At 32.6% G+C, this 25,542-nt stretch overlaps 1 protein-coding gene across 1 annotated transcript; it reads right to left on the bottom strand.

Annotated features, from left to right (window-relative positions):
• Positions 1-242: 242 nt before the first annotated feature.
• On the bottom strand, positions 243-15,497 carry LOC132717813 (plasminogen-like). Its single transcript, XM_060701378.1, has 5 exons — positions 15,070-15,497; positions 11,930-12,020; positions 8,614-8,787; positions 6,724-6,999; positions 243-3,934 (listed from the first exon to the last, which is right to left on the bottom strand). Exons 1-5 carry the CDS (start codon positions 15,427-15,429, stop codon positions 3,672-3,674), a joined length of 1,164 nt encoding a protein of 387 aa, XP_060557361.1. The 5' UTR covers positions 15,430-15,497; the 3' UTR covers positions 243-3,671.
• Positions 15,498-25,542: the final 10,045 nt, after the last annotated feature.

Below are 25,542 nucleotides of genomic sequence, written 5' to 3'. Positions count from 1 at the left end.
CCATTATTGAGACGGAATTTTCACAATTTCGAGAACAAACATGGTGTTGTCCATGGAGCCGGCAGGTAACTCGCAAAACCATCTTTCTAATTAAAAAATACTTTGTTACGAGTAAACGCAACAGAGAAGATAACGCATCAACAAATTTTACAATTTTTAATTAAAAAAAAAGACAAAAACAACAACAACCCCCCCCAAAAAAAAACAACAACAAACAAACAAAAAAAACAAAACAACAACAACAACACAAAAAAAACACAAAAAAACAACAACAGTTATTTACAATAATTCAGAAAAATATGAAAGTATAGTTTAACTCACAATTATCCACGATTCGATTTTAACAGATGTCCTAAAGTTTAATTCACAGTTCGAAACACAATTGTCCACAATTCAGATTTAATCAATGTCCAATGTCAACAGCAGAATATAACATTATGTCCAAAACAAACAATTCCCACAAAAAATAACAGAATCAAAACTAATATAATCCTATGTCACGATATCCTAAGTAAAATAGCACACAATCAGTATATCACAAATTAGCACACACCTCGAAGTACAAACATTCATCATAATATATACTATCAATAAACAATCTAGAAAACTACTTAGATAAAGAATATTCGAGATTGAACATGAACAGAACTTTATTGAAAGAACTTTAATGCGCTCTACCTATTAACATCAAATAAACACAATTATTGAAAAAATGATAGTGGCATGAGTAGGTATCGAACCCACAACATCGATATTATCAGTCCTGCGTTCACCTAGAGCTTTTCAGGAAATAGATACTAAACACATCTAAAATAAAGCCTATATACATAACAACTTTATTACATCAAGTTAATTTCTTAAAAAATTACTTCAATTTTTTTTCTAACAAAAATAAACAATTTGTTTTTCTGTCATGGATAATGGTATTTTGATACTTTTTCTAATGCCTATTTGTAAAAACCGGTTTGATTGCATGGCTAAAAATAGCTTTCTCGGGAAATGCGAATGATTAAGAAGGCGGTTGGAAGAAACAAGTAGTTTTAAACTTTAGTCAGATTGGTTCTACTGCGTAATAACACCACTAGATAACGAGTGGTCAAATTTACGACCAATGAAAACTGATCGAATCTACAATCACTCATGGCAGGGCATTATTCACATAAATCAACAAACACGTGTGTTAAAACAAATAAAACATGCGTGTACTTATCAACAGTTTAAACACATAATCAACACATCTATCTACAGATTGCATCCTAAATCCACATCTTCAGTGTCACGTACAGTGCATTCAACCATCTGTTCACACTCTTTCACAATAAAGACATTGAGAGGTCTGTACACATGTCTACTTTTGTCTTTCTTCTGTTCGTCAGAAGCACACTGATTTTTCCCTCGTCTGACCAACAATTTTTCACTTCCTCTTTTAGGGACAGCTTTTTTTCCAGAAGGCTTGCATTTCTCAATGTAAGATCCTCCCTGATTAAATGTGATGATAGACACTAAATTTCCCAATTATGTGTACAATACCGTTGTTGGTTAAATGAAGAAAGGACATGGTCACAAGGCTACAAAAAGTTTGATAACTTCCTTGTGAGGAATATATTGAAAACACATTAGACGCACGCCCAGAGGGACTTGTCAGTTTTTAAAACACTGATAAAAAGAAATATCATGCTCAAATTTGTCATTTAAAAAAAAAATGGCAATTACTATACGGTCCCTTTTCAAATGTAAAATAAACATATATTCAATACACACAGAGAAAATATGTTATGTTTTAAACTATACACTACAGCTAAACACATTATGATTACATAGTGTTATTGAAAAAACTGGCAGTTTTGTTTAAGAGGAACGACAATGACTTGACAAGTAATTGGGAATGCAGCTTCCCAAACATAGTGTCCTCATTGACTTATTCATATTAGACATCATTCACTTATTCAAATGAGACATTTTCAGAAAGGATTTTCAAGATTTCAATAAATTTCTGCAAAAAAAGTAATTTATCCAAATAGTGAGTCATTAGCATAGTATATCATTAACAAGGCTCACATAAAGATAGAATACCTTTAGAACTCAGAAAGTCATATGAAGTTTGAAAAAGCAAAGGTAATGTAGGAGAATGAAAAACAAAACTTAAGATAGGAAGAAGAGGCTAAACGAAAAAAGCAATAACTACAATATAGTTAAGTACAATGAGCATCAGGTGAAGGACTTGAGAAATATATCAGAGGAATTAGCATCCGGGTCTGTAGGAAGGATAAAACTGACACATCAAAAGATACGGAGCAAACGGTTTTACATTTCTTATAAGAGACTGATGTTAAAGCTCCTTAACTCAATGTTTTATGGTTTTATATCATTAAATATGATGCCAAAATGAAGATTTATCAATATTGTTAGTTCTAAAAAGCATAATTTGTAAAGATATTACCTAATTTACATTTCATGTTAATAAAGGGAGGTTATTAAAAACATTATTTTCTATAAAGTCTAAGTCAAAATTTTCAATAAGAATTGAGTGCATATATTTAAGTGAGTACATATCGTTGAAGGACCAGTTTCAGTCACCCTAAGAGTATTCTGACCACAACGATAAAGAACATTGAAGGAGACTAATTTTAACTTTAGATTCTTCAAAAGTTACCTTTCTTCATTAATTCAAACACAAACAATAGCTATATATTTATATATAATTTTCTTTTACCATATCAACCAAACATACCCTTAATTAGCTCACAAATACCGAATTCGTCCTACTTCGGTGATCCCTATATAATTTCTATCCCAGAAGCATCAGCCAGAAATGGTCAAAACATATGGTATTAATACACAAACATAGCAATAGAAAATATGTATGCTAAAAATATGCTTTAATAAAGACAAGATATAGGGTACATTAATATATTAGGACGGTTTTGAAAAGGAAATTATATGAAACACTAGGGGATGGGGTAGAAAAAATTGACACATGTAAAAAAAATCTTATATCTTCAATAAAAAAGTTGGTTTTCAAGTAAAGATATTATTTTAACATTAAATCTGAAAGTTTCACAATACAAAAATACTTCTTTCAACAAATTTCAGTGGTATCTTCACTTCTTAGATTTCTTCCAAACTTTGACTACAAATATAAGGAAAATGTGTATTTTAACTTCATTGTTTACTAATATTTTCATGTTAATCAGCTAAATTTAATTAAAGACAGGGAGAAAATAGACTTACAGTCATAAAATGCTGAAAAAAACAACATTTTAATCTTAGCTTTTGTTAAAAAAAATATCTGATGTTCTGTGGATTAAAGAGTAATAAGGAAAATGCTTAAAAAGAAGGATTTTCAAGGAAAATAGTATGCCAGATACACAATTTATATTTTCTAACCTTTTTTTCAAGGTTGCATCAAGGTAATAAGTTAACATAAACAGTCCCACTGGGATAAAAACTTTGCAACAATGCTTTTCAAAGTGGCAGCATTTCATAAAAAGGTAACTGAAACTGGGCTGCCAATGAAACTGGGCATCTGATGATAAAATGAGCACAAATATTTGCAGTTCATATTTTACATATTCTTTGATGTTTGAAAATTATTTTAGAAGCATGGTTAATATAAAATTTCACTCAAGTGTTGTTACAACCATAATAACAACATACAGGATCTTTAATTGTTAACACTTTGGTACTGCACAAGTTGTATAGCGTTCATTCGGGTCAGTTGTATAACACCAGGGTTCGTCGCCATCATAATCAGGATTGCGACAATAGTTTTCGGCAGCAGTTAGACTTGCATCCGGGAAATCATATGTTAAGTCAAAAGAATGATCGTGTGGACTTTGTGCGTCCCATCTTTGACACTTTTTACCGTTCCATGTAGTGCTTTTTGTACCATCGTACAAGTGTGATGACCCCGGATAATAGCATCCGAAATTTGCTGAAGCATATAAAAGCAGAGTAAAGCAAAAATAACCCGAGATGGTTATATAGCTTGCACATATTCATAAATGCTTAGCCATATAAGCTGTAAATATCTTTATATAGCAAAATTACAATATTTCACCGATTTTTATATATGAATGTAGAATTGAACTTAAAATTCAATCGATATAAATTCGATCTTTCATCCATAGTTATCAATATTATAAGTCCTCTTTATTCTGTGCCTTTATACTCAGTTGTGCGATAAAGGGTCATGAATGCCCTCTTATCTTTAAATGTATATATACTACTCAACTTTTGCTAAGCACCATATGTTTGAGTGTTAATATTTTTTTTGGGGATAATTTTATTGACGCCATGCGAAAGGTTTTAAATGTTGATTAACTGTTTTCTCATTTCAGCTGAATGACGAATGTAACCATATAAATGAGTTTAACACTGATTTTGTGCTGTAGAAGAGGATACCCCTTTGATTTTTTTAGAACATGCAGCGTGATTTCCAAACTTATTAAATTGTATTTTTGGTGGTTTACACTTTATGAATTCATTACATGTACGACCCGTGACTATCAATTAGGTTTCTGATATTTCTAATGGGTATGTCCACGCATCCTTGGACCAAAATGGCTTCAAGCAAATGGATGTCTCTTGGTTGCAGCTAACGAGCTGAAATTCTAACCTGCAGCACATTCCACATTTGTTTTACTGGTTTTAAGTCAGATGAGCGAGATTGCCAGTCCATGCGCTTAATATTCGCCCTCGCTATGTAGTATTGGACCACCCTGGCCCTATTGGGGTATTATCGTCCATTAGAATGAACTGATCGCCAACTTCTCCAGCATACAACCTAGCCTGATTGTCTAATATGTCGTCTCTGTTTCTCTGACCTATCAATGTGCCTCTATTTAGCACAACAAAGTCAGTTCGTCAGCCCCAGCTGATACCTACCCACACCAAAACTGACCCACCATCCGTAGCGATCATATTTGCAGACAGAAAAAACGTTCACCTAGTTTTCTTCAGACTTAGTACGCCTATCTGTAAAGTCTAGGCAGAACCTGGACTCATCAGTGAACAGAACGTGTCTCCAGTGCTGCATGACCCACTGTGTATGCTCAATGATCCATTCCAAACGGGCCTGGCGATGTCGACTCGTCATGGGCATACGTATGCAAGGCCCTCTTGACCGCAAATTTTCTCCATGCAGCATTCTACTTACCGTCTGCGTTGAAACACAGACCCCACAGTATTAGCAAAGTCATTTTGAAAAGAAGCTGCTGTCAAGAACCTTGTACGACGAGCCTGAACGACCAAAACCCGATCTTGAGCTGATTTTGTGGCCCTTTGCCACCTTGAGCATGCCTCTTGGCGGGTATTCCATGTACTTGGTATCTCTCCCAGGCTCTGGTGATGACGGTGTGGTGAACACCAAGCGCCGCACCAACCGGGCGGTAGGTGGTCCCCGCTGCACCATCCCTACAGCCCTCCATAACTCTGCTTCTCTCAAATGCCGCCTAATGTTAGCATTCGCCATATCGAAGTGACAGATGTAAGGAAATGTTAGCCACTGAATGACAATCAGCCGGTAATGTCGCCGTATAACAAAAGACATGTGATTGTACACCCCATCAAAACATGAAAATATTTGGGTGCATGCTTTTCTTGCTTTCTAGGCGAGTTTTAACGGATAGGTCAACACGGATTCATATCAGTGGACTATCTCGAAACATTGTTGAATCAGAATTTTCAAAAATTGGAAAAGAAATCTGCTTTATACTTGTGATAACATAAAAATTGACTTATGGTGCTAAGCAAAAGTCGAGTAGTATAGTAATCAGTTGAAATATATTTGATTCAGCGAATAAATACATCTGCCATTGTGTTTCATTTGAAAAGTTGAAATATGATCTTGACCCCCAATCTCCACTAGACACTACTGCATTATTGCAAAAAAAAATTAAATTCCTACTATGTGTTTTATATTGTGGTGGATAGCGTTTTTCCCACAAATACAATATTGGTAAACAATAGAACTAATCTATTTTTTGTAAACACTTCTAAAATGTGCATTTTAAAAGAAAACCATACATATACAATTATCATAAACAACAATATGATGTTTCAAAGTTAAGTCTAGTAAGCAAAATGTAAGATATCAGTTATTTTTTTCAGTTCATTGTTATTGCTAATACAAATCAAGCTTTGTTAACAAAGCTTATTTTCAATACAATATTTATTTGATCATTGTTATTGTGATGTATACATCATTTAACATGACCCTTGACTGAAAATTAAAGTAATTCTGTTCTATTCTATTATTTATTAAAAAAACTTAATTATTTATTTTTACCAATGTACATAGCTCCATAATCTGAGCACGATAAACAGAAGTTTCTTCATATTTATTTTTAGTACGGAACAGATCACCTTAATACTTTATAGGAAAATGAAATTTTGCACATCTGTAAATGATGTACGTTTGACTGATAATTGTAAAATTACGTAATAAATGTCGCAATATCTCAATCGGTACAGCGGAACCTACTCCTCGACAGGGGTCGTTATTATTATTATTGTTATTATCATCGATAATTTGTATAACTTGTAATGTAATAATTTGTTTAATCACTTGCAGTTGAACTACGTTTACCTGAGTCAATCTTTTAATGGACTGTGCTTGTATTTTTAGAACTGACGAAAGTTCTGTTTATCGTGCTCGGACTGTAACAATCAACTTAATTTACAGTGATATTTCTTTTAATAACGAGAATAAATATATTTTACGTTTTGGGCAGGATGTACACTTTTGTACTGCACATGTTGTATAGCGTTCATTGGGGTCCACCGTATAACACCAGGGTTCGTTGCCATCATAATCAGGATTGCGACAATAGTTTTCGGCAGCAGTTAAACTTGCATCCGGGAAATCATATGTGAAGTCAATAGAATGATCGTGTGGACTTTGTGCGTCCCATCTTTGGCATTTTTTACCATTCCATGTAGTGCTTTCGGTACCTTTGTACAAGTATGATGACTCCGTGCAATAACATCCGATATTTACTTAAACATATAAATGTAAAATAAAGATGTTTACATGTTATTTCTTGCACATGATAAAAAAGGAAAAATCAATTAATAGCTAGATAAGCGTTCTTATGTCGGCGATCAGTACGCAAGATTGTGAGCATACATGACCAGAGCTGTTAAACAAGTGTTATATACATAAAGACGTTTATACCATGCCAAATACCATGCATAATACTCTCATACTACATGATATATAGAAATATATATAGAAAAAATATATACACTACTGTATATATTTTTCTTTGAAGTTGTGTCTATAGATGATATAAGTGTTACGATTATCTTATTTAAATCGACGCTACAAACATGTATTATTATTAAGTTGTATATTATTAGCTTTAAAGAGTTTTGACAGGTTATATGACCGCCAGACAAGTGTAATATATTGCAAGCAACTGTTTATATACGGTCATATAACGTGACAGGAATATTTATAACAAAAGTACAATACAGCAAGCATCTTTTTTAAGAACAAAAGTTGAGATTTCTTTATAAATTGACAAAAGTCTGTGTATATAAAACTTATAAAGGTAACAATTTTCCAATGAAATGCGACGTTAAAAACGTGCAATATTATAAAATTCATTATAATACTGCACGTTTGTAACGTCGCTTTTCATTGAATAATCGTGACGTTAATATAGTTTTTTATAATACTGCGCGTTTGTAACGTCGCTTTTCATTGGATAATCGTGACGTTTATATAGTTTTATATATACGGCGGCTGTTGTCGATTCATGAATAAATCTTACTTTTTTCTCTAAAAAATGATGTTTGCTGTATTATAAATTCGTTATAAAGATTGTTGACAGGTTATATGGCCGTATATAAACGGTTGTTTGCAATATAACCCTCGCCTAGCGGCTCGGGTTATATTTACAAACAGCCGTTTATATAGGGCCATATAACCTGTCAACGATCTTTATAACTAATAATATACACGGCCGCTGTCGATTTATAAAGAAATCTTGCTTTATTCCTCTAAAAATGATGCTTGCTGTATTATGAATTCGTTAAAAATATTTCTGACAGGTTATATGGCCGTATATAAACGGTTGTTTGCAATATAACTATCGCCTAGCAGCTCGGGATATATTTACAAACAACCGTTTATATAGGGCCATATAACCTGTCAACAATCTTTATAACTAATATTATAATACTGCACGTGTGTAACGTCTCTTTTCATTGGATAATTATGACGTTTATATAGTTTTATATACACGGCTGCTGTCGATTTATGAAGAAATCTCGCTTTATTCCTCTAAAAATGATGCTTGCTGTATTATAAATTCGTTATAAATATTTCTGACAGGTTATATGGCCGTATATAAACGGTTGTTTGCAATATAACCCTCGCCTATCCGCTCGGTTTATATTTACAAACAGCCGTTAATATAGGCCCATATAACCTGTCAAAAATCTTTATAACTAATAATATAAACACAACTTTTTTCTATTCATTTGAAACGTGAAAGCCATAGTATATATTCAAATAGATGGACGCACGACGTAAAAATATTTCAATAAATACCAGTAGAATCATTTTACAGTGACAATTTGCAGAGAAAATAAAAGAAAATTTACGAATTGGGGAACACGTAGGCTTGGTGTTCGTCCAAACACCATTGTTGCATGTCCTCGTGCTGTGAGAGGAGGTAATTTCATAGTCTGCTATACATGTATACACTGCCACAGATCCATATGTGCTTGCTAGTGCGAACACATACCCGTTTGATATAGTGTCCAATTGACCACAATCTTAAATCAGAAAAAAATCGAGGATAGTTGTTTCGTAATTATATTCTTACCGTTTTACGTTATACAACTATGTACAACTATTCGAGAGAAATGAGATATGTATACTTGTACAAATGCTGAAAATAAGGTTTCTGTATTTGTTAACAAAAATACATTAAAAGCACATTATATAATATTATGCCTTATAAATGAATATTTTTCCATTCTTTAGAAAAGGCAAACATATTGTTTAAATAATGTTCTAAGTGCATTTTAGATGTTGATCGTCTGAAGAAAGTAATGCAATAATTGTTATAGATCTAAAAGTAGTAAAATGTAAGCAAAGTATTATTTTGACTTGGTATAAAATACAAAAATCTGTATTTTTACTAAATGCCAAAATGTTACAGAAGTAAAAGATCGTTCAGGTAATTTGCTAATGAGTAACGTTTTTTAAAAGTATGACAGGACATAAAAATAAAAAAAAAGTTTTTATGAAATAGAAATAAACGCATTTATGAGGCATAATAGGCCTTCAAAAAAGCGACTTTCAATGAATACACATGTACGTGTTCTATATTTAGACATGTGACGTCATCATTATACGTGTATATATATATACATTTTACCAACCTGTAAAAATGTTTATTGTGAATATTTTTACATAACATATACATACTAATTAAAGTACTTCAAACATCACATTAGTCTATAATTGTATAAAGTTCAAAGTGTGTTCAAATTTATAGAACTGTTTGATTCAAAGTTTAAGAAGATTTTACATAATCCTGCAATTTAATGTTAAAAATGCTTTAGACAGAGAACTTATCAATTAAACAATTTGTATGAATCAGTTATTATTTTTATTAAAATGCCGTAATTATTATATAAAGATATAACCTAAGCAGTATAGTGAACCACATAGGTGCTTTTACATGTATCCTTATTTTAAGTTGATAATAGAATAACTTTAAGCGTGTTTATTTGGTTTATTTACCCTTGACAATGGAATGAACCTTAAGGGTGAGCATTATAACTTTAATTGTTTTGAAACGTTTATTTATAATGCGTCATTCGTAGATGATATCGTTTAAATGTCCTCTATTCCTTACTTTGTGATGTCTTTATGTCGCATTGCAAACGCTCTAATCATTCACTTAACTAAATTCTATTTGTAACAAAAAAAAAGAACTTCCATGATTATATGTAACGTTGATTAGAATGAAGAAAAAAAATCAGATAAAACAATCAGATAAAAAAAACTCTTAATAAATAAAAACCAATATTACTAAAATTGACTGTCACTTGACATGAAGAAAATAAATCAGATAAAAAAGCTCTTAATAAAAAAACCCAATGTTACTAAAATTAACTGTCAATACCTACAGTAAATAATTTACTGGAAACAGCAATTTGTAGAGAGAGTAGAGGCACTCAGCCTGCGATAATTTTTCCAATCTGTAACAAATGTTTAACTACGCCTCGCAAGCATGATCAATAAGTAATGAAGAACATGGCAAAAAAAGTTCTAATTTTTAAGTTTATTTTTAGTTAATTTGTTTAACATGAAAAAATAATTAGCTCTATAGAAAACAAGACCTTTGTTCCCGTTTCGCTGTTTCCTGTTTGAAGCTCATGTTCTCGGGGGAATCAAAAAAGGTTCAGAACACAAACAAATGAACACGTAATAAAACAATAATGTCATAGAATCTGCTAGCAAGTACTTGTATTTGAAATTCATAAATGTAGCTGAAATAATGTTTTAGATCATCCATTATTGATTAAAGCATTATCATCATTGGGGCAAATGTTTGTATGAACCACGCCATGACAATACCAACATTATGGGTTTGCGACCAGCATGGATTCAGACCAGCCGGATGCGCAAACACACTATGAAGGTTTTGTCATGGCGCGGCACATTAATCTATTAACGTTTTATGATTATGCAGGGTGTTTGGATACCAGTTCCTGCACATTTTATAGCCACTGCACATTTGTCACATTCTCAGCCATATATTCAGCCAAATGATTTGCATAACATTCGGATATTTTTTTCACAATATACACATGCATATACTTACATCTTTTCATTTTATCTCTTATATCACGTCTTTCAAAATGATTATTATTTTACTGTGTTTATTTGTGTCTTCTTATCACTGGTCTTAAAGCAGCACGCCTCCAGATATGTCCTCATTTTCATGAAAATTTTGAAAATGTAATAAAAAGTAAAATATTGTTAAGTGAACAAAGAATGTAATTGACACATTGCAATCGGCACTTATAATCCACGTAAATTACCGAAAAGAGGTCAAAATATGCAAAAGTAGCCCCTTCTGCGTTACTAACGCAGTAGAATTATGGTGATTAATACTGGAAAAATTAGTCATTAATTGCACACAAGATATAAATTATAACTTGAATCTTTAATATTTTTACTTTTCTTAAAATCTTAGTACATATGCCCCAAGTTTAATTTTCTTGAAAAATTTTGGCTCGTCCGGAGGCATGCAGCTTTAAGGTTTTATTGTATAGTCATTATTTATTTTTTAATTATGCTTTTCATTTGTTTCACTCATGACAATACTTATGTGATATTGTTTCTCATATTGTACCATGAAATGCCATGTATTTACATACTGAAATAAAGCATTATTATATATCTTCGTTTTCGGGTAAGAATGAAAATTAAATATGACATAAAATTCGCTTGTTTAACTTCAATAAATCAGAATAATATATCAATACGGATGAACACTCATTTTGACTATGAAATACGATTATACATTTTTCAAACACAATGTGTGGGGCGGCAAAACTCGTCGGACATGTATCTGTATCTAAGGATCTCTGTTCACGTGCCTTTTTTCAACGGTAAAGAGACATTACACTTGACGTAACATATCTCTGTATACAAGAGCATTCATAAATAGAGGATATTGAATGAGTGTATGTTTAATACTGAATTTATGTTTTGTAATCATTTGTTATATTGTTGTTTTCTCACATGCCCAGTTTGGCCTTGAGATATAAATAAAACTTTGAAACTTTGTCACGTCAAAATATATGCACAGCCGTGCAATACCAGTTACGTACGTAGTCGCAAAAACGACACGGGTATGTGATAAACAACCAAAATTATATTTAAAACGCACGTTACCTTCATTTACGCACAGAAAGTCTCTGTTACCACGTGGCAAACATAATTGATCTGCCTTACAATCATGATTTGAACATCCACGTGCCAAAGTCTGAAGAAAAATATAAAGTGAAAACAACAGAAACAAGAAGTATCTTTTAAAAAGAAGGTGCATACGGCCAAAGACTAGTTTATATAATATAATAAATAAGTTCTTGTTTAAAAAAACTCAGTAAGTTCTTATGCTTTTCACTGCAAAATGTATTGAGAACTTAAGACTGCGGGAGGATGTACGGTTAAACAGAACTTAAATATTTGATCAATTTACTATACAATACATTTTTTTTAAAACTATCTATTACATTCTATTTTATAATAGTTATCACTATCACTTAAATTTTATTTTAGAATATCCTACGAGATAAGCAGATTTCAGTTTGTAATTTTGAAATGAGCAATGAAAATATTTCTTATATTCCTTTCTGTGCTGTACATTTTACAGGAAGTTCAACTGACTTGAGACGACCTTCGACCGAAAGAATAAACACAATGAATAGATCATCTACGGTGGCACAAAGGTGACATTTGTGTGTTTTTATTTATCTCGTGGCCACGAGATACTATGTCGTACCCACGAGTTACTAAGTCGTGGCCACGAGATAGCTTAGTCATGGCCACGAGATACTATGTCGTGGCCACGAGTTACTAAGTCGTGGCCACGAGATAGCCAAGTGGTGGCTACGAGATACTATGTCGTGGCCACGAGTTACTAAGTCGTGGCCACGAGTTACTAAGTCGTGGCCACGAGTAACTAAGTCGTGGCAACGAGATAGCTACATCGTGGCCACGAGATACTATGTCGTAGCGACTAGTTACTAAGTCGTGGCCACGAGATAGCTAACTCGTGGCCACGAGATACTATGTCGTGGCCACGAGATACTATGTCGTGGCCACGAGATACTATGTCGTGGCCACGAGATAGCTAAGTCGTGGCCACGAGATAGCTAAGTCGTGGCCACGAGATAATTAACCAATCAGAATACACTATATATATTATGACTTTTATAAACTTAACAACTTACCTTTACATGCAACATTAAGCTTTGAAAATACTGAAGATATTCACTTTGAAATTGTTTTTTGGATCATATAAGAAAGTCACCTTCCAAGGCCCATCAAACATTAATTTTGACTATAGCTCTTTGTTGGGACAATTTTGTGATGGAATTGGTCAGTTTGTACGTACTACGGCCTGTTAACTTTGTTCATACGATTAAATGAGAAGGAATTAGTCCTGGTTTATTTTATTTGGAAGGGAAATTGCCCATGAACAATAGATAGCCTATAAGGTAAAATCCTTGTCTGATGAATAATTTAGAAGGGATAAGCCATGGTTAATATAACCCAGAAAGATCACTGCACCTTATCAGTAGATGAAATCTTATAATTTCGAGGTCATTGGGTCAAACATCAGGGTCACAGTAACGCTAAATGTAAAATTATTGACCACTCAATAAGTTGTATAAATGGCACTTTTACAGGCTGGTGAAGTAGGGGCATCCTTGTACTATAGCACATGTCTAGTTAATTAGGGAAATTCATATAAATGGTGTAATCTGATTGGTTATTTATCTCGTGGCCACGACTTAGCTAACTCGTGGCCACGACTTAGTAACTCGTGGCCACGACATAGTATCTCGTGGCCACGAGTTTGCTATCTCGTGGCCACGACTAAGTAACTCATGGCCATGCCTTAGTAACTCGTGGCCACGACATAGTATTTCGTGGCCACGACTTAGTAACTCGTGGCCACGGCATAGTATTTCGTGGCCACGAGGTAAATAAAAACACACACATGCCACTTTTGTGCCACCGTTATCATCTCTTATAATTGATTATAATAAATTGAAATGTAAGCTATTGTTTAAGTCTTCATTTAGACAGATACTAATTTAATCAATTGGAAACTAATGAGTCTGAAAATATCAATTAATTTCGGCTGACGAAACCGCTCTCTCATTTCTTATTACGTGACGTCATAAAATCGGAACTATCCCACCAAATCTTCTTTAATTCCGTACTAGCAGAAACTTGTTGTTAATCAAAAGTTACAAAAAATCGCTTTATAATACTGCACGTTTGTAATTTTGCTTTTCACGTATATTTACTCACTCTTACTGACACGTTATGAAGAAATCTCACTTTGTTTTTTTTTTCTAAAAAAAAAAAAGAAGAAGTTTGCTGTATTATAATTCGTTATAAATATTCCTGACATGTTATATGGCTGTAAATAAACGTTTGTTTGCAATATAACCCTCGCCTTACAACAACAATTTATAATATAATGTTAATAATTAAGTGTTTTCATAATGACCTTGTTATTGGTCTGAAAGACTCTCATATTAACCTGAGACAAAAGACCGAGTCTAAAGCCTAATAACAAGGCCATTATGAAAACACTTAATTTTTTGAAGAATTTATTAATTAACTGTACATAATCATAAACAAATTAAGATAAGAATAAATTAACAAAAAAAAAACAAAAAAAAAAAAACAAAAAAAAACCTAATGTGAAATTCGATTGTTGTGATATATTGCAAATGAGATTCTTGTTTAAAAATCTTTCGGAAACTTATCTTGCAGCAAATCAAAATTGTGATTTCTTTCAATGAAAAAAGCAGATTCATAATGGCCGAGCTAGAGAGCCGATTGAAATTCTCCAATCTCATAATAGCCGTGTTTTCTCATAAAGGCCGTCCTTTTTGCATGATGGCCTTGTTTTATGTTCATAATGTCGTGATGAACTTCATATTAGCCTTACAATTTTTATTTACTAATAATATATAGCGTTGATTGCTTTTGCAATATGTTGACCACGCACGAGAAACATTATTTTTTCTAAACTTCAGAAAAGGAAATGGGGTTACGTGAACGAAATCGAATCTGTATCAGCATGCAAGCACAAAATACGCACGTGCACGCACGTTCTGTGTGGAGGAAACAAGAGCCTGTGTATAATGTAAAAATTTGTGTGTAACATTTATGAAATTATTCAGTAATCATTTTATCGTTTGACTGATTGATTGATTTATTTATTTAGTTATTAATCATGTTACATTTTTAAGAATGAAAACATAAAAATAAAATGAAAAGTTACAAACTTTTGGCCATTCCGTGATATCAGAAAAAATATATTCTCGATCTTGTTGGAAATCAGAGTCGTCTGCAGACGCTAGATCTTTGTATTTAAATTCACATGTCTTTTGTCTAATGTTAAAATTAAAAGCTTTACAACCCTCGCCGATATTAAAACACTCGCGAACACAGTCGTGAAGTCCGTTCACGTTAATTTCATACAGTGAATATGGAATAAGTTTTTTCTGTAAATGACCTTTTGACAACTGAAACTTCGTATCGAAGGTTTGACCTGTTGCAAATACCATGTTGAAAATACCAAACAACACTGCCAGAACAAGAAATATAACTTTAACACATTTAAATACAATCCTTGTAGATTTCATGATCTTTTATGTGTCGATTCGTTTTTTTCCTGTATTTTTTTTAGTTTTCTTTTCTCTCTTTCCTTTCTCTTTTTTTTTCTTTTGATTGTATGTTTAACAAAATTATTCAAGATTTGTGCTCGTATATATACACATATACACTTGCACTTGTCAAAAATCAAGCTCTCTTGATAGATATATATATATATATATATATATATAGACTGTAAAATCCAATTAAGCAAGAATAAAAAGCTGCCTAACTCACAAATGATAACGACAACGAGGCTACGACGCATTAATAATAATTTTAACTTATGTGTTTACAGCCGATGAAATACAATGGGCCGCACCATATTGCCGTTTTCCATTTAAAAATCAATAACTTTAACATACCATATTAGCGCGTCATGACAACACCAACGTAATTGTTTCCGGTTTAATAATTAAAATATTATCGAAGTGATCCGCATGGTTAAATTAATTAAAAAAGAATAGTACAAGACAGCCATGGCTGGCCATACAATTGGCTGTTATTGTTTTTTTGGTGATGTTACATTATTAATAAGTTAACCTCCGAGACAGTACAAAAAGTGTTTGAGAAGTGAATAAAATAGCTCATATATGGGCTTAATTGGTCTTGTATATATTTCAAACAGATTTCTACCAAGATAAACGTATTTAAACTTAAACTTTTAAATAGAATACTTGAAGGGTTTTAATAAAGAATTTAAGAAAACAAGATGCACATTTAAATAGGTACGTACTTATCTAGATGAAAAGTATCTAGTATATTGTTTCGTTTGGATTTCTAGGCTTATAGGTTTATAGGTTTTCATAACAAGATTTAACTTACTGACAAGGCATATAAGTATTTGCTTAACATTTAGATACGTGCTCATTGTTTATCACGTTCAAACGATCAAAAAGGAGTTCATCAACTGTCATGTTTCAAGTTATATTTTTTTCGATGATAAAATCAGTAATGTAAACATCGGATCTACTTCAACTTCAGAGTTGTCCTATATAAGATAAATTGACCCTAGTGAGTTGGAAAATAAGCCATTTTCTTTTTAACGACTATCACTACAAGTCCAGTTCGGTTGCGAAAGAGCTATACACCTACTTTTGCAGTTAACATTTTTGGGCCACGTTTCATTGAATGTTCATAATGCATCCTAAGTCCTAGGAAATGAAACCAACTTTAGGACTATCTAAAGACCATTTCAATTTTTATTAGTCAAATACTGTAGACTATATAGAATTCATTATCCTGAGAAAAGTTGAGAAATACAATGACACAATCTAATAAAAATCCGCTCCTAAAATACGCTTCGCATTAGGATCTAACATTAACCAATTGGCAGTCACCTTCTCGTGGTCTTTCACACAACCAAACATTGGCGAGCTTTCATTATTTTGAAAGCGATGTTGTTTCTTTTCTTAACCCTTAAAAAACCATTACTGAGTAAGTACTTTTCAAGATTTCGAGAACAAACATGAAGTTGTCAATGAAGCTGATAGGTAAGTTGGCAAAACTGTCTTGCCCATTAAAAATCGACTCAATTTTCAAGTTAATTTGTTGAAAATTACTTTACAAATTTTGTTTTTACAAACATTTTGTTTAACTTCCACGGATAACGGTATTTTGATACTTCTTCTAATGCCTGTCTGCAAAAACCGGTTTGATTGCATGGCTAAAAATAGTTAAAATATATTTCTTGGAAAATCCGAATTCTCAAGAAGGCGAAATATAGGCCAATACGGTCGTCATTAGATCTACATGGAAATAAGTAAGTAGATCTGAACTTGACTCAGATTGTCCAATGACAGTCCCCTTTATTTTCAATGTGTTAATGCCCATCGGCATTGCTATTCAGAAAAGTCATATAAAAGGAGTAATGAGTAAAGACATTTTCTTTGAAACGCAAAATTGTCTCAGTTTTGATCATAAGTAAAGTTCAGTTTAGTGGAGAGCATTTCTTCCAATTTGCACTGTATAAGTCTAAATAAAATAGAGGAGAAATATCCGGGTTTTAAAAATTGGTATATGCCACATGATTCAAACCAAACACTTTCTCAACAAAGTTGAGTGTCTGTCTAATAATTTAGTGGTTAAGAGTTCAAATAAAATAATGTAGTGATAACATATATAAATTTGAAATATCTACTTTCTAACGAAAAGATGTCTACTATAAGTGACCTAAGTGTACCAGATATTCCACCACTGTTTCCAGGTAGTAGCGTATCTGTAATTATGTCCATGAAAAAATTTCATGTATGTATAGGTGTTTTTCACCTACATGCTTTTTCCTAGGCTCTAATTGGGTAGCCCCAATTATTTCAAATTATTTAAATTTATACAAAGGGTTATTAAGTAATAAGTATAGCATCAAAACTGTGTAATTGACTGTTAATAATTATTCCATATGTATTACTTTTTATTGATATTCAAATTACTTGTAAACAGTTATAATAAAGCTATATTATTATATCTGCTATGCATAGGTTGTATTGACCATCAACTGATAGTTCACATTTTTTATGTTATAATGTTTTTTGTCAATAATGTTATTTTGCCAGTATGTAAAACCAAAATGTGGAAATTGTTTAAAAGATGAAAACATTTTTGCTTCAATCAGCCAGAATTATATGGTGTAAAAATGTAACATAATCAATAAATTGATATTAACTTTATAGAATATTGCAATAATGACTATTTGTGTGATTTACAATTCTTTTAGATATTTTTGTGCTTCCCACACCTACTGCATTTATTATTCATCCTTAGATTTAAAGGTTTTAAAATATCATACATATTTGTTTAGTCTGTCTGTCTCCACACAACTTTAATCTTCACTTTATTAAAACAATAGTTTACACTTTAATGTGTTATTCTATATATGTACAATGTATTATGTATTATAGCCGATTGTCCAATATACAATATAGTTATCCTGTGTCCCATATTTATTAGTCCGTTGAATGCATTTGACATTTTCAAAGATATTTATTATACATTGTATGAAAGCATTTCACAAGTGTGACTGCCATGTATTATTTAAATCACACTTTGTGTTTCCTGAACTGGAAGGTTTATATTGTTTACATTGTTGTGTATAATAAAGGCTATATTTAGATTCATGATTATGTCAAACTCTTTTGACAGCCTTTGAGATATGGTTTCTGCAGGAGGTGATCGAGTATACCCATCCTGTAGGCATCAAAAGCTTAGGCATAAGTGGAATCACACTTGTGTTAATTCATAAATAATTGTGACTTTGTGCGAGTAAATTCTTTCAAAAACATATAAATTACATTATTGTAAATCTGAATTAATACACTAATTAAACTTGCTAGAGGCAGTGTGGTTTATTTATCACATTTCAACATGATAAAGATAGATGAAATTCGACACATGTATATGTTTGATAAAATGTTCTCAAGGATGAGTATGATGAATTACTTAAGTTTGCCTTTGTTACCAAATTATGATCTGTGTGACATACCATAGTAACTGACTGATGCCAAGATCTCGTTCATGCAGGCCAGCTCTAGGTCAGTACATATACGTATTGATAGAAAGTTTGCTGATGATGGTAAGTTTTTATTATTTAGTTTTGCCCATCCTTCTTTATTGGGCCTGAAATAGATTGATGTTTGTTTCCCCTTCCGATACCTACCCACAAAAATCAAAGCTACCCAAAAAGTTTTATTGCCTAGGAAAAATAATATTTTTTACACATAAAATTGAAGCAGTGTCTGTCAATGAGAATCACATGTTTATATCTGTCTCATGTTTTTGAACTGTAGACTTACAAACTGGGATAATGGTGAATAAGACATTGAAAATATTTTTTCTAACTTTTAAACAGATGGTTTTAAACAATACTCATAATAAGTTATGAATTCGCTATAAAAACTATTTTTGGATAAAACATTATCTTATCTACCTACCCCGGAAAGCAAACAAATTATTCAAGTAATTGTACACATGTCTTCAGAAAATATTCCTTGCACCTTTATCACAAAACTCTCATTTTAGTTCTGTTAAAGGTTCATGATTAATGATAAACTGGTTTAGCTACATCTGCACATGTTACTAAAAACATTTATTTTCATGTCGTCCAGTTGAATTCTGCTAAAGTACTCGTACTTAAAATATGGGACTGCATTGTGTTTTAAAGCATGCTGCAATCTCTAGATAACTAGCATAACGAATTTGGATATTATATATTACGTGATCTACGAGTGTTGTTCGAAACGTATTGCTTATTTCTATCTGGAGACTTCAAATTTCAAGTTAGCTCGAAAATGTTCATTTCATGCCCTCGAAGTACTCCCCGTGGCTAGAAATACAAAGTTTCAGCCGATGTATCCACTTCTTGAAGGCGTCACGGTACGCTAATTTGGGCCCAGTAATAAGGTACTGATGAATGGCAGATCCAAGAGCCTGTCGGGACTTGTATTTCCGCCCAGCAAGGAAGGATTTCAATTTCGGAAGCAAAAAAAAAATCACATGGGGCAAGGTCCGGAGAATACGGAGGTGAGGCAAAACAGTTACTTTTTCCTCTTTTAAAGGAGGTATGAGCGGGGACATTGTCATACACAAGACGGATATGCTTAAAACCAGAGACAGGGCGTCGTTTCTTTTATACTTTTTCAGTTTCTTAAGTACTACGTCTTTATAGTACTTCCCTGTGATACCTTTGCCCTTTTTCACCGGCACTTTTATTGCGACTCCTTCACCAGAGAAGAAAATTGCATACACTCAAAGACCGTTTGGCAATTATTAGGCGTTTGTTGTGTTTAGTGGCCCAGATTTTGTTGCTAACTTTTCTGACGGGCTCAAAATAATGGACCCGAGTTTTATCACCTGTGACGACATTGGCAAACTGTTTTTGTCATATTTTGGAAACATTTGAAGCAGCTTTTTGGCCACATTAACCCGTTGCCTCTTTTGCTCATCGGTCAACAGATGTGGCACTCATCTAGCAAAAATCTTTCTGACTTTCAAATGCTTCGTAAAAATAAAGTTAACCGTTGATAGTGATGTGCCTACCTTTCGTGCAATATCACGAACTGTAAATCTGGCATCTACTTCAATGATATCCTTTATTTTTGAAACGATTTCGTTACGAGATGCAGATTTTGGCCTACCTGATTTTGGTGTGCATTTTGATGCACTCTACACCAGACTCAAATTTCTTTTTCCATCGCCTAACTATGGCATAAGACACACAAGAAGGTCCATAAGCAGTAGAGACTTCAGTCATCAGCTGCTTCAAAGGGCAACCCAGTTTTGAGCGAGCTTTGATGTAAGCCCGTAATTCATCTATTTTGTTGACGCTTCTACTTCAGTGGTCAATCACTGCGTGTATTTAAATGGTAAATTGTATGTCTTACACTTAGTCTAACATGTACATTTTTGCTAGGCCATATATACATTTAAAAGATCTTTAAGATTTATTCGAAATATAATCTTGTATTTTAGATCTTTCTGAAGCAACTGATATCAACCCTATCAATGTTAGATCGTCTCCTAGAGACACTCAACCTAAATCAAGGAACCGGCCGCCAGCATCAAATGACCGGTTCCCTGATAATGAGCCACAAACTACACCAAGAGAAAAGATTTTCTGACTTTGGAGGCCGATAAGAAGAAACCACATGGTTATGATGCTAAGGTGTTACATGAACCCTGAACAGATTTGGTTATTATTCAATTATGATTCAATTTTATTTGCGTTATAGGACATGCTTGAATTTAATGAGTGATATACTGTGAAATCATCATTATTCGTGGGGCACGAATTTTCGTGGTTTTCGTGGATAGGTCAATCCACGAATTTAAGACCCGACGAAATTTTATCCCAACAAACGCTTCTTACCATGTCTCTGTTCCATATATCACAACATGCGTCGGCGCTTTTCCGGCCGATATTTGTGGTATGAATGTATATTATAATCAGGTCAGTGACAAATTAAATCCATAAATAGTTTAATTTTGTAATATTTAAGAAACTTGAAAGAAAAATCGATTGTATGTCTTCAGTTTGCTGTCACAAATGTTCGTCGCATATAAACATCAGGGGGACGGACTTACTTGATCATTGTAGGCTACTTGATTGTGCTAGCCAGAATACGTGACATAATTGAATAGATATGGGAAACCAGTGCATTAATTATCCCCGATAAAACTTTATACGACTAGTGTTTATATGATCCATTTAAATAAAAAAAAAATTTCAATATGTATTTGTGTGACTGCTATTCCGAAAATATCAAAGAAGCCGTCGTATTTTAACTAGATGCACATATACATATATGTAACTGTATTGAGCCACTTACTCGTATAAATTTATATGCATATAAATTAACACTGTCAATGTGACGTAGTGTGTAGTTTTGGACCTGAATTCAGGGTGTTAACTTTTTTACTCGCTGGTTAAAAATTGGCAGATGTCGTTTAATTTATGCGATGTTTACATTGGCGAATTATAGGGACATATAATGGAGCTGCATATCATGTCACACAAACGTGTTAATTGCAGTCAATTATCAGCAGTAATTGTGTTACTGCCAGAGGCAAGGATTAAATTTATTGGCAAGAGCTGTGTTATATACACGCGGTAAGTAAAAGAGCGCAGTGATTAAGTGAAAGATTAATATCCATTTCTTATTTATTTTTACAAGAAAATGAAAATCCACGAATTTAAGAACCCACGAATATGCCCGTTTTGATAAAACCACGAAATTTCATGCCCACGAATACAAATGATTTCACAGTAGCTTGATTTAATTTACATTGTGTTAGGTCATGAGTAATTTTACCTTGTGTTATGACATGATTGAATAACTCTTTTGTTACTACATGATCTAGTTTGATTTATTACAATTTTTAAGTCGGCTGTTTAAAAAAGGGCTGTTCCACTCACATGGGCATCGACGTCAGTGACATAATAACAATTCCGTGAATATTTTGTATGCAACATCATATCTCATATTCCACTTCAATTTCAAACACCTAATTAAGAGTGTATAATTCATTATCAAAGCCAATAACTCCTTTAGGAATTAAAGCCTTTTTGATCTTTTTGAAATTGCTTTGGTTAAAGTTTTGCATGCAACATTAATTTTCATAACTACTTAAGGTTTTCACTTGAATTTTAAATTATCTTTGGGATTTTACCTTCTATTTTCACATTGTACTTTAAGAAACAAAATAAAGTGCTGTGTATGAAGGTTTTCATTTAAAATTTAATGCATGTCTGCAGGGTTATTATTAGCAGTCATAATAAAAGGCCAATATTTCTAGCATGGATTTTGACTGAAATGTTGACAAGTTGTTTATATTTTACAGATCCTATACCCAGTCATTATTTTGTTATAATGCCATCAGAAATCTCAGATTTAATTGGAAACAACAATATGAAAAACATATTTGAAATTTTATTTAAATGATAGCTCCTTGATCTTAAGCTTGCCTAATTGAAGGAAATGATAACTTGTTAACCTTAAGCTTGTCATCTTGAAAAGATGTGAGTTGCTAGAGCAAACAAAAAGAAACAGTCAATCTGCTTAAGTTATCTTGGGTTGATCTTAAACGAAGCTTGTAGACGTTCACTTTAATTTATTCCATAAATCAACCAATACTCAGTAATGAGTTTAAAATTACTTGGTCGAATAATCATCAGCGTTTCATTGACAAGTTTTAAACCCATGTGGCTAGCAAAATCCTTAGATTCTAGTACAACTAGTCAAATCTTTTTCTTTAATGCTGTTAATCATTCAATGATTTTCATGAGGACTGAAAATAAGCTTAAGTGGCTAATAGCAATGAGAGGACACTAAGGCAGCCACTTCAGTAGCCATAAAACAACTAGTATATATTGATGTTTGATTTGTTTTCTTTTGCAACAGGTAACAGCAGAATATGAGAAAGTATATACAGCAACAGTATATCCTGATGTAGCTAAGATGGAGAAAGTATATACAGCAACAGTATATCCTGATGTAGCTAAGATGGAGAAAGTATATACAGCAACAGTATATCCTGATGTAGCTAAGATGGAGAAAGTATATACAGCAACAGTATATCCTGATGTAGCTAAGATAGAGAAAGTATATACAGCAACTGTATAAAACTGTTGTAGCTAAGATGGAGAAAGTATAGTCAGCAACAGTAGATCCTGATGTAGCTCAGATGGAGAAAGTATATACAGCAACAGTATAAAACTGTTGTAGCTAAGATGGAGAAAGTATAGTCAGCAACTATGTAGACTCTGGTGTAGTTAATGTGGAGAAAGTATATACAGAAGAGAATATGGAGAATATGATGAACCAATGGAGTCTAGATCTAAATAAAAATGTTTTTGTTTGTTAAATCTTTTCTCTTATTTTTGTAATTCATGCTTGATTTCTCTTACTTGAATGAACAGACAGTTTAAATTTTGGAGTAATGCTACTTTACAATCTTGGTGAACCACTCAGTAAAGTGAAAGAGCTAATGATAAAGAAATGCACAGTTTGAGCTCAGATGTGCTTTATGGATGTGAAGTAAAGGTTGGGTAGGACTAGGAAAACTGGTAGGGTAAAACATTGAATTATCAATCTTTTAAGTTATAAACCATACATTAATCATAATCGTCTAAAAATCGATTAACCATTTGTAGGAAATCATTGTATGACATAAAGAAAAATGTTTGTTTTAGAAAATAGATATCAATTCTGAGTGCATTGTTGTAGAATAATGTACGTTTTGAGTTCAAATGCATTGGAATAGAATCACGAAGTCCGGATGGCCTGAGTGATAATTACAAAGCATTTGAACGAAAACCCATGCATTATTTTATTACAATGTACGAAGAATTTATATATATTTCCATTCTGACACGCCAAGAAAAACATACTTGTTTTTTTTTAAATTTGTTTTAACCTCAGAGTTTCAAATAGAAACGTTCTTTTAAGGCTCTTCCAGTCGGTTGAAAAAAACTGTCGTTAAGTCTAATGTTCGCAAAACACTTTGAGAATAATGAATTTTGAAAACGTTGATAAAATGTGTGTGTGTGTTTATTTTATATCACTTTATATTTTCAAGTGAAATACAGAGTATGTATAGTGAAATAAATGTAAAATTTAACTGGTTTGCGACATTGAAATACCCTTCTTGTTTTGACTGTTGCTTGCCGCTACATTGGGACGTCACGTAAACAATAAACACTTTAAACGTCTGTTCAGCGATAATGACTGAATTAAATACACTGCTGGTTGGATTTATTTTCTAAGACCAATTTCTAATATTTGAGATAGTCTTCATAACAAAATTCAACAAAAGATGACTTTCCTTAGAAGATTTTTCAAACAAATTGGTGCCTTCAATGTGTCGGATTAAAAATACAGAGGGGGAATAAGAACGGCGAGTGTATTGTTGTAGAAAAACGCACGCTTCCGACCTTTTTTATCTAGAAAATTTTCCGATAGTGTTAGAATTGGTGTATTGACATAACATAAGACGTAATATTGCATGTAGATTCATAGTGCATGCCTATTTATTTTTCTGTATTGTATGCTTATTGTTTTACAAATGTAATCGAATGCTCAGTCTTTATGAAAAGAATATAGTGAGAAGTTTGTAAGAATATAAATTACACCTGTATATGTCTAAATTAATGTATCATAGGGATTTTATTTTATGCTTTTGAGTGGATTACTAATTTATTCATCTAAATTATATTTGATAATTTCATTGAAAATTATCAAAAAATATTGTCACACTTTTTAATGAAGAGAGTACTCTTTAAAGACTTTCCCCATGTGGTATCTCTCTTTTATTTTCACTATCGATCCCGACATAATCAGGCCATTTAGAGAAAAGCAAAGCTGAGATTGATAAATAACTGACATTTAAATCGTAATTAAACAGATAAAACTTGCTTCAATTCATTAAATTTTGCGATTACCAAATATGTCGTCAAATATTGTGAACTCCAAAAATACTATTCTCACCCGTGGCTATGCTCCTCATGAGAATAGTTTCTAAAGCTCACTGCGTGAAATAAAATTCATCTTATTGTTTATATATGTTTATATATGTTTATATATTGTTTTTTTTTATTTTTATCTTTTTCCAAC

The sequence above is a fragment of the Ruditapes philippinarum genome, unplaced genomic scaffold (assembly GCF_026571515.1).
Source record: "Ruditapes philippinarum isolate M1 unplaced genomic scaffold, ASM2657151v2 ctg3460_1_1_1_1, whole genome shotgun sequence".
NCBI classification, from domain to species: domain Eukaryota; kingdom Metazoa; phylum Mollusca; class Bivalvia; order Venerida; family Veneridae; genus Ruditapes; species Ruditapes philippinarum.
This window is presented reverse-complemented; position numbering and strand designations above follow the sequence as displayed.

Coding starts and splice junctions, on each gene's coding strand:
- LOC132717813 (XM_060701378.1), bottom strand. CDS start 15,429: ATGAAATCTACAAGGATTGTATTTAAATGTGTTAAAGTTATATTTCTT. Junction 12,021..15,069: donor ATATCACGGAATGGCCAAAA/GTTTGTAACTTT, acceptor ATTTTTCTTCAG/ACTTTGGCACGTGGATGTTC. Junction 7,000..8,613: donor GCCTACGTGTTCCCCAATTC/GTAAATTTTCTT, acceptor TATATGTTTAAG/TAAATATCGGATGTTATTGC.